Source organism: Pogonomyrmex barbatus, unplaced genomic scaffold (genome assembly GCF_055798465.1).
Source record: "Pogonomyrmex barbatus isolate J1 unplaced genomic scaffold, ASM5579846v1 scaffold8, whole genome shotgun sequence".
NCBI classification, from domain to species: Eukaryota; Metazoa; Arthropoda; class Insecta; order Hymenoptera; family Formicidae; genus Pogonomyrmex; species Pogonomyrmex barbatus.
In genome coordinates this window covers 3,576,015-3,592,171 of record NW_028297182.1, presented here as the reverse complement: position 1 = coordinate 3,592,171, position 16,157 = coordinate 3,576,015, and the positions used below count along the sequence as shown (strand labels likewise).

General features: G+C 42.8%; 1 protein-coding gene across 1 annotated transcript in view; it reads left to right on the top strand.

The window, feature by feature from the left end:
• dpy (fibrillin-like protein dumpy) overlaps nucleotides 1-16,157 on the top strand; it is a 97,267-nt gene that overhangs the window by 20,494 nt on the left and 60,616 nt on the right. The window contains exons 2-25 of the mRNA XM_089084159.1: nucleotides 3,656-3,711; nucleotides 3,968-4,163; nucleotides 5,086-5,190; nucleotides 5,414-5,530; nucleotides 5,612-5,859; nucleotides 6,374-6,623; nucleotides 6,982-7,227; nucleotides 7,318-7,437; nucleotides 7,774-7,907; nucleotides 8,359-8,596; nucleotides 8,788-8,910; nucleotides 9,019-9,153; nucleotides 9,305-9,538; nucleotides 9,675-10,190; nucleotides 10,279-10,464; nucleotides 10,584-10,835; nucleotides 10,914-11,345; nucleotides 11,678-11,971; nucleotides 12,141-12,389; nucleotides 12,612-14,369; nucleotides 14,499-14,687; nucleotides 14,886-15,267; nucleotides 15,393-15,808; nucleotides 15,938-16,088. Coding sequence (XP_088940285.1) covers nucleotides 3,656-3,711; nucleotides 3,968-4,163; nucleotides 5,086-5,190; nucleotides 5,414-5,530; nucleotides 5,612-5,859; nucleotides 6,374-6,623; nucleotides 6,982-7,227; nucleotides 7,318-7,437; nucleotides 7,774-7,907; nucleotides 8,359-8,596; nucleotides 8,788-8,910; nucleotides 9,019-9,153; nucleotides 9,305-9,538; nucleotides 9,675-10,190; nucleotides 10,279-10,464; nucleotides 10,584-10,835; nucleotides 10,914-11,345; nucleotides 11,678-11,971; nucleotides 12,141-12,389; nucleotides 12,612-14,369; nucleotides 14,499-14,687; nucleotides 14,886-15,267; nucleotides 15,393-15,808; nucleotides 15,938-16,088 — 7,027 coding nt within the window. The remainder of the gene's footprint in view (nucleotides 1-3,655; nucleotides 3,712-3,967; nucleotides 4,164-5,085; nucleotides 5,191-5,413; nucleotides 5,531-5,611; nucleotides 5,860-6,373; nucleotides 6,624-6,981; nucleotides 7,228-7,317; nucleotides 7,438-7,773; nucleotides 7,908-8,358; nucleotides 8,597-8,787; nucleotides 8,911-9,018; nucleotides 9,154-9,304; nucleotides 9,539-9,674; nucleotides 10,191-10,278; nucleotides 10,465-10,583; nucleotides 10,836-10,913; nucleotides 11,346-11,677; nucleotides 11,972-12,140; nucleotides 12,390-12,611; nucleotides 14,370-14,498; nucleotides 14,688-14,885; nucleotides 15,268-15,392; nucleotides 15,809-15,937; nucleotides 16,089-16,157) is intronic.

The following is a 16,157-nucleotide window of genomic DNA, read 5'->3' as shown; positions in this document are numbered from 1 at the left end:
GAGTGGGTTGCAAATAACGTCGTACGCATGCACGACAGCTGTTGACAGTTAACGAATAATCTTATTACTTTTGATGCATCAGGATTTTAAATGCGTCAGCTGTAACTTCGGGCTCTCTCTCTCTCTCTCTCTCTCTCTCTCTCTTTTTTGTACGCGTGGGATATACCCCTGGCCTCAAGTACACGCAAAAGAATAAAGAATAATGCGGACCCAGGATGTTTCTCTAGTCACATGTAGACACTTTCACGGCGGTGCGCAAATACGTCGTTCCCGACCTGCAAGCTTCCATAAACCGAGAGTCTCGTGGGCGAGGCAGTATAATAAAGAAGAAATCCGTGAAGCCGATGACTCGCGAACCGGAGTCGTTATTGACCTGAAATATCTATTTCGGGCGGAATTGTCAATTAAGTCGGTTCGCGATTATTCAACGCAGCGACGTGACGTCACCCATGTAAAATTCTAATCTAACGTAAGACATAATTGGACGCTGTGATTTGCTCACTTTGCGCTTGAAGATATTTTTTTGTTTGACGTTAAATATCCTTAGACAATAAAGACTTCACAGTGTTAATTAAGTGTGCGTAGTTAAAAATAATCGCTATGAAAAGCCGGGATTGCGTAAATATTATTATGTAACGTAAAAATGTTGGGTAAATTTGAGAAATTAATGTTGTATTTTGACATCGGAGAGCGGCTTCTTCGATTAAGTCTTGTTGTCGCGTGAGTTAATTTGTCTCGTTTTAGCCGATGACAAAGTCGTGGTCACTTCAGCATTCGTATCGCAGTATCGCGCGTAGGCGTTTCGCGTGCTTCATATAAACACGCTTTGTAATTTATCCGCTCGTGTGTCGCATGTAGATGTAATGCAAAATTGAAGTGTACAATCGCGTGGCTGGATTACGGCCGACAGCTACCGACTAGTCAATTGTGAGATTGCGACATGCAGATATGCTAAAGAGGCACCGACAAAAACCGATGTAACTGTGTCAATCGCTCGCGGCTAAAAAAATCGATGTCAGAGCCGAAGAACGATCGCGATGCGACTTTGCCTTTCTATCGGTGTGTATTTACGTTACAATTTATAGACCAAATAAATTTATGAGATGTTTTATCTTGGTGGGAATAATTACAGGCGTAACGAGCTTATGATAAACAAGCAAATCCGTTATTCGTTATGCGCAAGAGAAACATTAGTACTTTGTCGATATTAAAATTAATTTGTGTAGGTGTTGTTATGCCTGTCGAGGGATTATTACATGCATACGTATCGAATTGACGCGTAATTTTGTAAAACAAAATAAATATTATTTATAGCAAATAATTAACCTGTTAGACTGATTACAAAATAAACACTTCTCTCATATGTATGCGCAAGTCGTAAACCGTTATGCAATCATCTTTTTACTTTCATAATAACTCTCGTGATACCATTAAAGGCATAAACGCAAAGGCTAAAACACAAACAAAGTATCGAGTGATATATTTTTCTATTGTAAGAATTAACAAAAAAAATGAGAGACCTAATGTATTAAGCATATAAATGTTGCATGGTTTTAATGAACTGACGTAAAATTCCATGGGCGTATCCAGGATTGTTCGGAGTGTTTTATCAATTCTATTGATACATAAGCAATAATTTTTTGCCTTAATAAATTACTTTTTTGAATATTTTAGAACTCAGATTATTTCCTCGTTCTTGATTTTAAATGAGAAAAATATTCAATCTTGTTAATCATAATTTTAATTTTACTTTAACTTTGTTTTTTAATTTCGTGGGGGGAGGATTTAAACTTTCCAAACTTTCCTCCTGAATACACTCATGTGAAATTCTATTATCGAACGTCAATTTCCTTCACGTCTCGGCGAGCTTTACTTTCCGTTTTAAGCATATCTAAGCCCTAGATTTCAAGGACCTTGACCGTGGGACTGCGGAAGTAAAACCAGACCTAAAAATATGCCGGCGCGGTAGGGTGGCCGACTTCCGTGACAAAATTAAAACAAGGGAGCTCACAGGTTCCCCTGTGTTGGTCGGCGGCCCGCGCGCCGCAGCTGCGGGTTTTATGTATCTCGACGAGTTAGGGGTACGGCGGAGGGACGACTCGGCGACGATGCGTGGTGGTCGAGGGGCAAGGAGGGCTACAGGTGCATCGCACTCGCACGCCCTCCTTTATTACGCGTTCCTTCGCTTCTTCTCTCCTCTCCCGGCCTCACCGCTCGTTCTCCCTCGCACTCTTTCCGCTTCTCTTCCTCCTCTTCATCCGACTTGGCGAACGCACGTCCTTCTTTCCCTCCTCCCTCTCACCCTCCGGTCCTCCTTGCGAGCTTGGCCGCGTGTGCAGTCGTTAACATTTCACCGCTCCAGGTTGATCGCCGCGGCTCTAACTTATTGTGTTGTTCTCTCGTTGCTCGCGCGCGCACATAGCGCGTTTGCTCGTTCGTCTTAACGAGAGAGAGAGAGAGAGAGAGAGAGAGAGAGAGAGAGAGAGAGGTCCAGAAACGAGAAATCTCTCTCACGTATCGAGGACGTTATCTTCGCGAAAATTGCGTTTACAGTTCAATGTCTGCGGGCGGAATTGCAAGAGAGGAGGATGGTAAACAGGAAACGCTTACCGCTTCATCGCGAATACGCGAGGATTTAGATTTCCGTCTCTGAAACGAATTCCATCTCTATCAATATCGCTATCAAAACGCGCGCTTCCTCATTATGCCGAGCCGCACATTTTACAGATCATCGAAACGCGCCTGAGAAGACGCTTAAAATAACGATGTAAGAATTCACAAAAATCATATTTCAATCACATCGTTAATCTCTAAGATACATAATGTAGAAGAGAATGTAAAAAAAAAAAAAATAATGACCATTGATGTCACTAATAGCTTGTCGCTAATGAAAAGATTTATTTTCCATTTATCATCGGGAACACTATTGATGCCACGTCATTAGCAATTATTCAACGATTCGCACGCGTTTTACTTATGCCTGTTCCGAAACATTATCGCGCTTAAGCTACCGGAATGCCCATGAAAAGACGCAAAATTGACGTTTCCACACGTTGGCGTGGTCTACATACCGGGGTTGATGGATCAACCGACTTCCCCAGTCGCACATTCGTGAATTAGCCACACGTTAGAGCGGCCGGCTCGCTCGTCGAACAGGTGTTCGTCTGGTGTAGGTTTATCCGTTGTGTATGAAAAATGTTCGACGGTTTCTTGCGGTTTTGTATCCACGCTTGATTTTCCGACCATTTCCCGCAACCACGGTGCTTTCCATGTGATTTATACGCCGTGAACATCACGGGGAATGTTCGAGCGGCTTCCTACCATTCTTTTTCTCTCCCTCTCGCCTGGAGGATATGGTGCGATCGTGAAAAATCATTCCCGGGGTGCCGCGAAGTGGTGCCGTTTTTTGCGAAACCACTTGTAAATTCGCGATGACGCAATTACCACCGGTGATGCTCGCGTGAAGTCATCGTGTTACGCGCGTGTTTAGGAATCTATTTAAATTTCTTCCGTAACGTGCCTTCCGCCGAAGCGTTTGGTCACCGCTAAAACTTCCGCGCGTCGTTAATAATAAAATCAAAATTACGCGTTTGACTCGCGCGGAATGGTAGAATATGACTAATTTAAACATAATTTATGTCTTTTTTTTTTACAGCAAAGATGAAACATCTTTGGCCGTTGCTGACGTGGATACTTCTATCTTCGTATCTGGTAAGGAGACAGTTTTCTAGACATTTTAATTCCTTTGAGAAATAATTCCTTCCTGAAAGCGAAGAAATTAATCAACTTATTTCTACTTTTCCATTTGACTTAGAGATCATTAATTAAATATAAAAAATTATTAAGCTGTATAGAATGCAAATATGATTAATAGACATAACAAATACGTTAAATTAACAAATAGACAATTGAATTGTATATTGATGATATCCAAGAGAAAAATAAAATCCATTCCGCGATCTTTCAGGTCGAATCTCGTAACGGACTCGGCCGTGGATCGAGGCGAGAAGTATTCTTCCTGAACCTCGAGGACGGCTACTTTGGCTGCCAAGTCAACGAGTCGACGGACGTCCTTCAGCTGCTCGAGCTCTCGAAGCTCTGCGACCATCGCGCCGACTGCTATCAGGGCGCAGACGAGCAGCGCAACAGGTTAAAGTGTACAGGTGAGTAACCTTTGGGAGAAAAAGACATTTCCTCTCGGAGGAAACCTCGTCAGGCAATTCGTCAGGAGTAATCCCGTGCCACCTCGCCGTGGCAGGAAAGGGTGACGTCGCACGACATTCGCGACGCACCCGTCGTTAACATTTCCGTTGTTTCTTCACGTCATGCCGTCGTTCTCGATGTCATTATGGTCGCTAAGTAATTTTCCTTCTCGCGTCGTACACAAACCGCAGGAACGCGTTAAGCGTCACGTCTCGTCGGGTCAATTAAGGGAGATCTCTTCTCGCGTCATTATTTCACATTGTACCGAGTCACGCCCGCGAGTCCGCAATTAGCCGCGGAATTTTATTCTCATTTTCCGTAGACGTTATCTTCGCGATGGAGACCGTAATTGACGTTGCCGAGACGCTGATGAGCCGATGGATCACGTTACTCAAATCTTCTGAACGTATCGCGGCTTCGCGGCCTGTGAGAAAAACTTCGATGTTCGACCGGCGATTAGGCCTGGCGAGAGAAAATTGCGCGATTAGTCGATGGCTTATAGTCGCAATTTATCCGTCCCTTTTTCTTGGATAATCTTACTTAATGGCCAACAAAAATGGCTCGTGCTTCTCGTACAGGATATTTCTTTATAAATGAATATATCACATTGCTCGCGCGCGTAGATAAAATCGTTAACTACTTATCTACGTAACTAAAACTAAATTTTAATTCATATATTAAAATATAAAAATCAGTATCATTTACTTAAAAATATTAATAAATATTTTTTGCGAAAATTTAAAAAGATATATATATATATATATATATATATAGATTCAGCAGATTTCTCTTGTAATGTAAAGTATTAAAATCAAAACTAAGGTATATTCTAGCATGAAGCATAATATAATAAATTTATTCAAAATTAAAAAAAAATTGCAGACGACTGTACAAAAGAAGACGGCACCAAATGTCAAAACGGTGTCTGTCTGGATTCGGTCTGTCACTGTAACGATGGATTTGGAGGATGTAACTGTCAAGTTCCAGGTTTGTTGAATTATTCATGTCATTTTGTCATACTGTCGTTTACTATGAAATCTTATTTAATACTCATTTAGCAATAAGCATATGCATTTTTTACATGCGAACCATTCGGATTAATACAATGTAACTATACGTTACACATATATGTTCTATTAAATCTTATCTAATTACATAATAAACGCTAATCTATAATAATTTATATAAACAACTGAATTAAAAATTACAGACGAGAACGAGTGTAAATATCGGCCCTGTGATATATTTGCCCACTGTACAAATACTCTTGGCAGCTTTCAATGTTCCTGCTTTCCCGGATACCAAGGCGACGGCTTTCATTGCGAGGGTAATTATCCCTTCGTGCGTTAAACAACAGACCGTGGGCCTGTTTCGTTAACGATATGAGCTAACGATGTTACGTGCGTAGATATCAACGAATGCGACGATCCAAAGATCGCCGGGCGTTGCGTCGAGAATGCCGAGTGTTGCAATCTACCCTCGAACTTCCTGTGCAAGTGCAAATCCGGCTACATCGGCGACGGCGAGGTGCATTGCGAGGACGTGGACGAGTGCACGATACCAGGCGCATGCGGCGACAATACCGTGTGCCACAACACACCCGGCAATTATACTTGCACGTGTCAAGACGGATTCACGGGAGACCCGTTCAACAGCGTGAGTATATCGACGATGAACGCGAAGCCAAGAAAAAGACAAGTTGGAGATTAAAGTGGATAATAACACGTTTGCGACTCAATTGTCTTACCGTGGAAATTTTTTTTGAGTATTTATCCGATACGTTGGAAATATTAATTTTAATAATCACAATCATTTGTTACGACGAAGGACCTTCTGGAGGATGTAAGTTGGTTAAAACCAACGTTTTGTATTTGAAAGTATATATTGACAAATTTCGACTAAAAATATTTGTATTTATAATTTTGAGCGTGATAATGGTGGTTAAATTATATAAATAACAATGATATGAAGTTTAGGCGTTTATCATGAAGTTTGTCTAGGTTTTCTTAAATTTTATATTAAAAAAATAAAAATTTATTATAAAATATACATTTTTTTATATGTATGACTAACATTATAACATAACAAAAAATATTGATAAATTTTAAATATTGTTCAATTAATGGAATATGTAATTATAGGCTTATTTGTAAAATTTAAATCTGTCTAGTGTATCGATATTGACGAATGCAAATACGAGGGTGCTTGCGGAAGGGGTGCATTATGCGTGAACTTACCAGGCGCGCATAAGTGCGAATGTCCCGAAGGATACGACGGAAGTCCCGAGGAGCAGTGCAGGGACGTCGACGAATGCCTGAGGAGTCCTTGCGGACGTTCCGCTCTTTGCACGAACATACATGGTAGCTTCCGATGTTCTTGTCCCGATGGAATGGACGGTGATCCAATGACAGGTTGCCACGGTAAGTCTCGAGAATTTTCAATAATTACAATTACAACTCATTACAAATGGTGAGTAAAGTCTAAAATTGTTTGTGGCGTGGAAATACCTGGAGTGTTAAATAACTGAGGTGTTATATGTGCATTATTAATCATCACCTAACGTAACATCGTTTACACCATCATGATACAACTTAACGGCAACTTAACAAAGAGTTTATTTCGATCGATGAAAAGTGGCAATTTTTCAAAAATTCAGATTCTGTAGTTAATCTGTATGTATGTGACATGTTTGTGACTGACATGACAGCGCGGCTTGAATTTATACATTTCCGCGATCGCGCGTCTCTGTCAAGCCCATTAACTAACCGTCGCCGGCAGATGTGAACGAATGCGAGGAGAATTCGCCCTGCGCCGCGGAATCGGAGTGCATCAACACCGAGGGTAGCTACGAATGTAGATGCCACGCCGGCTACAGGATGGATCCTGCTCACGGTTGCGTCGACGTGAACGAGTGCGTCGGCGGAGACGCTTGCGCGGCCAACGCGAGGTGCATCAACGTCCCGGGCTCGTACAAGTGCATTTGCCCGCTGGGTTTCGTCGGTCAGGGACTAACCCGATGCGAAAGTCAGTCATAGCCAAACTCTCTCATGTAACACCCTTTGTCACACCGCATGCCATAATACTCATCCTGTGATTAACAATGTTGATTAACAGACGTGAACGAATGCGAGCGCAACCCCTGTGGCGAGAACGCCGAGTGCATCGACACGATCGGCAGCTTCGTCTGCAGCTGCAAGACGGATTACACCGGCGACCCTTTCAAGGAGTGCAGCGGTTAGCTTAATAATAATTTCCTTCTCCAACTTGTTTCCCTTCATCCTTGTTTGGAGGTATCTTGACCGCGTGATCTCGATGAGTCGCGGTTTCGAGAACTCCGGGCACTAAAATGCATTGTTTCCACACTAATGTGACTTTAATTTATATTTATCACGACATTTTCTTCATTTTCGCTCATTTGTGCACATTAAAATTTGCTTATTGTTGCATCTATATTCTTTTCAGAGTATAAGATTTTTCTGTAATACTTAAGAATCAATTCTGTCTCTTTGTATATTTACGTGATCTTGGGATTTTTATTGTTATCACGATATTCTGTCCTTTCTCTCCTAGATATCAATGAGTGCACGGCTTTGGACAATCCTTGTGGAAGAAATGCGATTTGCAAAAACGAAGTACCCGGTTACAATTGCCTCTGCCCGCCGGGGTACAGTGCCAGCCCCAGTCCGGCAGTAGCATGCGATCAGGTAATAATTCAATAACCTCATTGTGTCCTATTTGGAGTCATCTCATACATACGTATGCGAACAAGATCTACCATGCGAGAGATATCCCGAGACAAACATTTCAAAGGGAGATCTACTTCATCTCGAGTGACCGGCTGTGACCGGTTTTTTTCTACGAAGGCGACGGATAAAAGAAAGGTGGCAAACAAAACGAAAGTGGCGTCGCGCACATAATAAGACGAACGTGAACCGGTTTAGCTCTTTTCCAAAGCCAAAACTATTTTTGTCACTTAAAAAGAAACTGAGCTCATAGCTCTATTTATTGTGAATGCACATTTCTTATTAGCGCGTTTAGAAAATAATTCTCTAGTCTGGCGGATAGGACCGGTTCTGGTTTTCAAGTATAATTTTGAACACGAGAAGAATTATAGATACGGAATGATAAAGTGTCACATCTTCGTATTATTTTCAGACCGACGTGACGACTCTTTGTAAATCGAATTTCGATTGCGTCAACAATGCCGAGTGCATCGAGGGACAGTGCTTCTGCAAGGATGGCTTCAAGGCCGTCGGTGCCGAGTGCGTAGATTTGGACGAGTGTCTTACTAATCCTTGTGGACCTGCGTCGATCTGTACAAATACTCGGGGAAGCTATCATTGCGAATGCGAGTCTGGATTTGTTGGTACTCCACCCCATATACCGTGCAAAGGTAATCTTAATATATTTCCAACATATACATATATTTTCGAAACTAAAATGTTCAAAATGAAACAAAAGAAAGAAAATGTTACAAAAGAATAATTTGCAAATAAAAAAGACTGCAAAGAAAGAAGAATTCCTATTGAATTGAAAAGACATTATTTATCATAATTTTTATTATTATTATATTTTTCATTGCAGCGCCATGCGATGAGGTAACTTGCGGCGAACATGCCTTCTGCAAGGCGGACGGTCACGAAGCTTATTGCATTTGCGAAGATGGTTGGACCTTCAATCCAAACGACATTGCGGCTGGATGTGTCGGTAAGCAAATATTTCTTTGAAAACATTTAGTAATCATTCTGTTATGTATATGGAAATTTCCGCTTATACAAGTAAACTTTTTAATAAAATTTTATTTTTGTTATTTAGACATAAACGAATGCGATGCGATAAATGGACCTTCTGGACGATGTGGCAGGAATGCCATTTGCACGAATACACCTGGTGGTTTTAGTTGCCAATGTAAACCTGGATACTCAGGAAATGCCTTCAAGCAGTGTATCGGTAAGATAAATAACTAATAATAATTGTAACTTTTCAAAAATTTATTTGTTTTTATAAAAATTATTAACATAAAATGTTTACTTATACAAAATTGTTAATTCAGTAATTATTTTGCACTTTTTTACTTATATATTATTTTAAATAAATGCAGATATTGATGAATGTATCAAATCCGATGTTTGCGGTCATGGAGCAACGTGTACCAATACCGAAGGTTCTTACACTTGCACTTGTCCAGAAGAAACCATCCCAGATCCCGATCCTTACATCAAGTGCGTCGGCATAGTCAGATGCGAAGTTGATGACGATTGTCCAGGAAACGCTATTTGTGATCCACAGAAGAGATGTCTGTGTCCTGAGCCTAATGTCGGAAACGATTGCAGACGTATGTACATTTTACTCTTAAAAGAATTCAAATGAAATTAGAAACAGCAGGAATTTTTTTATACTAAATATAAAAGATTTAACTTCGCGCATAATATATCGTCAATCTATAATTTTATCTGTATTTATCTGATCAGATCCATGCGAAGATCTTTCTTGCGGACCCAACGCGCATTGTATGCTCTTGAACGATGTGGCGACGTGCCTTTGCAGCAACGGCTACACTGGAAAGCCCGGAGTGAAGGACGGTTGCCGAGACATTGACGAATGCGCGATAAACCCGTGCCCTCCGGGTGCAATTTGCAACAACGAACCCGGTTCGTTCTCTTGTCAGTGTCCGAGCGGCATGACAGGTGATCCTTACAGTGGTGGTTGTCAAAAATCCAAAACACCTCACGTGTGCGGGCCCAGTGCGCCCTGTCCCTCTGGAGAACAGTGCATCAAGGACGAATTTGTGGGCAGCAGCGTATGCATCTGTCAACGCGGTTACACGCGCGATCACGAGACCGGTAAATGCAGAGACATCAATGAATGTATGGAGCTCAGAGAGAAGCCCGCCTGCGGTGTCAACGCAATTTGCAAGAATCTCCCTGGCAGCTACGAGTGCCAATGTCCGCCAGGCTTCAATGGAAATCCCTTCTCGCTTTGCGAAGGTAGAGCTCTCGATTTGATAATCCTTAATACTTTGATAATATTGTAATTAAAAACCTGAGTTGAAAAATTTCATTGAAAATATTGCAGAATGCAACAGTATCGAATGTCAATGTCAACCACCGTACAAGATCGTTAAGGGTAAATGCATGCTGGCCGGATGTTCAAAGGGTGAAAAGTGTCCGAGTGGTGCCGAGTGCATAACGATTGCCGGTGGTGTCAGCTATTGCGCTTGTCCCAAAGGCTACACGACCAAATCTGACGGTTCCTGCGAAGGTACGATAAAATGATTATTTTGAAAAAAAATTTTCTTTTTTGTTGTATTTATATAATAATATCTATAAACAGAGATAATAATACGAGCGATAATAATCAATACTTGTCATTTTGTGCAGACATAAATGAATGTATCGTGGGCCATCAAATTTGCGGTTACGGTGCCGAGTGTATCAATCTACCGGGTTCTCATCAATGCGTATGTCCGCACGGATATGGCGGCGATCCGTATAACGGGCTCTGCTCTCCGGCGCAGAAGAGATGTACCAACGATCACGAATGCAAGGCTAACGAGAAGTGCGTGCAACCCGGGGAGTGTGTGTGCCCACCGCCATTCTACACGGATCCGTTGGATGGAAACCTCTGCAAGAGTAAGTCAATAAATATCATAAATATCATCACATCTTACATCTCTAAAACGATGCGTAATTTTAAATAAATTCTATCAGATCCTTGCGACCGTTTCCCGTGCGGTATTAACGCAAGGTGCACGCCGAGCGATCCGCCGCGGTGCATGTGCGAGGCTGGTTTCGAGGGTGATCCGCAGCACGGATGCATCGACGTGAACGAATGCGCGAATAATCCTTGCGGACACGGCGCATATTGCATCAATACGAAAGGAGATCACACGTGCGAGTGTCCCAGAGGAATGATTGGCGATCCTTACGGTGCTGGCTGTACCGGAGTCCCGACTGGCAAGAGCGAGTGCTCGTCGAATGATGACTGCGAAAATTATTTAGCATGCGTTCAAGGAAGTTGCGTGAATCCTTGCGACAATGTACCCTGCGGTCCGAATGCGTATTGCGAGCCCGATAAACACGCGGCCTGGTGCAGATGCGTGATCGGTTTTACGGAAGGCAAGAACAACGAATGTGTATCACGTGGGTATAAATTTTATATAATTTTTTTTTATTTTAATTTTTTACAGATCTGGATAATTTCATATTATAAAAGAAGAATTTCAATTAAGCTAGAAAATAACATATGAAATTATTTTAACTTTATTTAAAAATTTTTAAAAGATGCTATGTATTGTATTTTAAACGTATTTTGTTTAAATTTGAAAAAATTTGATAATTACTTATAGTGCAAAAGCACTAATTAATTTTAATTTTTCCATGATAATTTTAATAATATATTTTCATTGTTATATAAATCCTCGCTATTTTATATATATCGTGTATGTAAAATGGAATGTTTCTTTTTATTTTAGAATGTGACGGTTTTGTTTGCGGTGGTGGAGCACAGTGTATCGTTAGCTACGACGGACCGACTTGTAAATGCATCGAAGGTTTTATGGGGAATCCTTTCCCTGGTGGACAGTGCGTTCCGGATGTTTGCTCACCTGAAATCCCATGCGCCGAGCCAAGTGTTTGCATCAGCGGACGTTGTAAACGGCGTTGCGAAGGGGTGATCTGTGGCGTTGGAGCCATGTGTGATCCTTTAACAAATAAATGTGTGTGCAACCCTTACTTTGTCGGCAATCCTGACCTGCTCTGTATGCCACGTAAGTATTATAAACAATATCGATAAAAAAAAAAGAGGAAGATAATAATTTATTCTATCTGATAAATATTTCTTTGAAAGAAGAAAAATAATATCTTATAGTTTGGAAGAAAAATAATATCTTATAGTTTGGAAGCTCCAATTTTAAATTGTATAATTCTTTTTTGTAGCCATTCAGCCACCGCACTGCGATCCATTCTGCGGAAAAAATGCACATTGCGAGTACGGCCTTCAAGAATCAAAGTGTGTCTGTAATCCTGGTACCAGCGGGAATCCTTATCACGGTTGCGGCGTTCAAGAAAAGTCCGATTGCTCTACCGCGGTGTGCGGAAAGGACGCACATTGCAATGCGGGTCCCAACGCTGTCGAGTGTCTCTGTCCATCTGGTTTCGCTGGCAATCCATATATTCAATGTTACGGTTAGTTTCAGTTAATTTTTTCGTGCTTTTATTAATTTAACTCGCATTAAATTTTTTTCTTTAATAAAATACAATTTTTATAAAAATCAAAAATATAAATAATACTTAAGGAAATATTTGAAAAATATAATTGATTGATTTCCCGCATAGCACACTCTCACCCTTTTTTAAATGGCGTTAAATGTAAATTGTATTAATTATAATAGTATATTTCTTTATTAGATATCAATGAGTGCAACGGAAACGCGTGCGGCAGCAATGCGGTATGCATCAATACCCTCGGAAGCTACGATTGTCGTTGCAAGGACGGTTTCTTCGGCAATCCGTTCGTTGGATGTCAGCAAGTACAAGTAGCTCCATGCGCCGATCCCTCAACCTGTGTTTGCAGCAATAATGTACCATGTCCCTTCGATTACACTTGCGTCGATCACAAATGCGTGAATCAATGCAGCGGCGTAAAATGCGGTCCTAGATCTGTCTGTCAGAACGGAGTGTGTATATGTCCACCTGGTTACAGCGGTAATCCGAACAATCTGCACAAAGGCTGCCATTTGCATGGTCACTGCTCGAATGATCTCGAGTGCGAGCCGCAAGAGATTTGCTTCCAAGTCGGCAAAGGAGTTCGCAAGTGCGTGGATGCGTGCAGCAAGTTGCAGTGCGGACCTAACGCATTATGCGTTACGCAGAACCATATATCCTCCTGCTTGTGCATCGACGGTTACCAGGGCAATCCGAGCAATCTGGTCGAGGGTTGCCAGCCATCCAAATCCGTAATACCTGGATGTGCACACGACTCGGATTGTCCATCAGGTTCCTTCTGCATCGCCTTGGACGGCGATGTGCGCGATTGCGTAAATCCCTGTAGCAAGGTGGTTTGCGGCGCCTATCAGAAGTGCGAACCCGACGTCGTACCTGGTCACGCCACCTGCAAATGTCAAGACGGTTACGAATGGAATCCGGTGCTATCGTCCTGCGAGAAGCCATCGGTGCCCGATTGTATAAGCGACGACGATTGTCGTTCGAGCGAAGGCTGCAGACCGGACGCGCTCGGCGTGTTGAAGTGTATGTCGCTCTGCGACGGCTTCACCTGCACCGCGAATTCCCGCTGCGTGGCGGAGAATCATCACGGCCGTTGCGAATGCCTGCCGGGCTATACCGGAAATCCGAACGATCGTCGCGGCTGTCACAGCCCCCGTGAGAATCGTTGCTCTACGGACAGCGAGTGCGCGGAGGATCGGACGTGTCGCGGCACGCCGGACGGCCCGCTCGCTTGTCTGCCGGTTTGCGACTTCATCACCTGCGGTCCCAACGCGCTCTGCGTCGTTAACAATCACGTGGCGAACTGCGAGTGTCCGCTCGGGCAGTACGCCGGCGATCCGAACGACCCGACGTCCGGATGCCGCGCCGTGCCTTGCGTCTACAACATCGACTGCCCGCCGACGCAACTCTGCAATCGGCTCACGCACACCTGCTACGACGCCTGCGACGAGAATGCGTGCGGCGTGAACGCAGTCTGCATCGCGGACGATCACAAGGCGATCTGCCAGTGCCCGCCCGGGCTCCGTCCAAACCCGGTGCCCGACGTCGAGTGCGTCGCCGTGGAGGCGTGCCGTCCGGACTCCTGCCACCCGACCGCGCTCTGCGTCGCCGGTCCAAAGAACAATCCCGTGTGTCAATGCCCGCCGAATCACGTGGGCGATCCTTACGTGAACGGTTGCCAGCCAGAGGGATATTGCTCTGGCCCCAAGGATTGCCCGGTGCATTCCGTCTGCCACGAGCATCGCTGCGTGAATCCGTGCGAGAACGCGTGCGGTCTCAATGCGATTTGCGAGATTGTGAATGGCCAACCGAGTTGCAGGTGCATTCACAGGTTCGTGCCGTCCTCGAAGGGGCCGGAACACGGTTGCGTGCGAGTCACCAATTATTGCATCGTGGACGCCGACTGCGAGGACAGTGTTTGTCTCGATGGACAGTGCAGAGGTAATATATTTGATATTTTTATTAAACGAGCGAACAACTAATATACAGTAATATTAAATACTTTATCGGATAGAAAAATCGTTACTTAAGTCTTGAGTTACGAGAAATGGAAAATTTCCGCTGTTTTAGCTGTGTGTCGTTCAGTCGCTGATTGCTCGGATGGAGAGAAATGTATCAACAACAAATGTATGGTATCATGCATTGGGCATTCTCAGTGTCAAGTGGACCAGGCGTGTGTTAGTGGAGGGTGCATCCTCGGCTGCCGCAGTAATAAAAACTGTCCGACTACCGAATCGTGTATCAACAACAAGTGTCAAGGTATGTCATGAATCACATTACTTCGATTTTTTTCTTATTTCAAATAATTTTTTATACACGTTCTGCAGCGTAAATGTTAATCTACAAATACAATTTTTTTAATTGATGATTTTTTTGAATTTTTTGATTTTTTTTTTGAAACTAAGGCGGTGGTTCTTGTGAGCTCTAAGGTGAAGCATGAGATTCATGTGTTTATAGATCCTTGCAGTAGGAAAGACGTGTGTGGGCCCAATGCAATCTGTAGTTGCGCGAATCATGCGATCACATGCACGTGTCCTCTCGGCTTCCACGGTAATCCTACTCCGGAGCAAGGTTGCGTTCGAGTGCCCAACGCGTGCCAAACTTCACAAGATTGTCCCAGCCAGCATCTATGTGTCTCCGGATTATGCCAATGTCAGTGTTCAGAGCAGAACAATTGCGCGCAGGGCGAGCGCTGCAAGAATGGTATTTGCGTGAAAGTTTGTTACAGCGATAGTAATTGTCTACCTGGCGAATTGTGTATCGATGGCACCTGCGAGGCGGGTTGCACCTCGGATGTCGGTTGCAAGCGCGACGAAGTGTGCATTAACAACAAGTGCAGGTATTATTTTTTTAATCTAGATTTAGATTTTTTTCGAATTATTTATATATCACTTTTATAATTTTTGTTGAATGAATTTATCCGATTATTTCTGCCTCAAATTTTTGCTTCACTTGTTCTTTCAGATGCAGCCATGGATTCATCTCCGGTCCTGAACATTGTCTGGACATCAACGAGTGTGACGATCAACCATGTCATCCAAGTGCTGAGTGCATTAATCTTCACGGATCTTATCGCTGCGCATGTCCTCACGGCACTGCGGGTGATCCTGTTGGATTGGGCTGCGTGTTGCCGCATCAATGCACCACGCACACGGACTGTCTTGATACGCAGGCCTGCGTGCAACACAACTGTTCGGATCCGTGCTCCTTTGTTAACTGCGGTTTAAATACCATTTGTATCGTTCTGGATCACACGGCTGGTTGCCAATGTCAGCCTGGTTACATCGGCGATGCCTCAGGGTGTTTCAAAGTAGAATGCCTTTCTAACAGCGATTGCCCGACGGATAAATATTGCAATCAAGAAACCAACAAGTGCAGCAGTATGTTATTATGATAATACATTAATGAATACTGCATATATATTTCATATATATTTTACTAAAGAAAATAATTTTATAAAAAAAAAAGATTATATAAGTCTTCAAATCTTTCTTTATTCATTTTACTAGGTCCTTGCAATCAAGTAAATTGCGGATATGGCAATTGCTTAGCCATTAATCATATCAGCGTGTGTAAATGCTACCCTGGCTTCACTCTCGTCGGCGACATCTGCGTTGATGTTAACGAGTGTTTGCAAAATCCTTGCCATTCCTCAGCTACGTAAGTAAAACTTACAATTACAAGTTGATTATATGTGTTTATAATTCATAGATTTTTTTTTTTAAATAA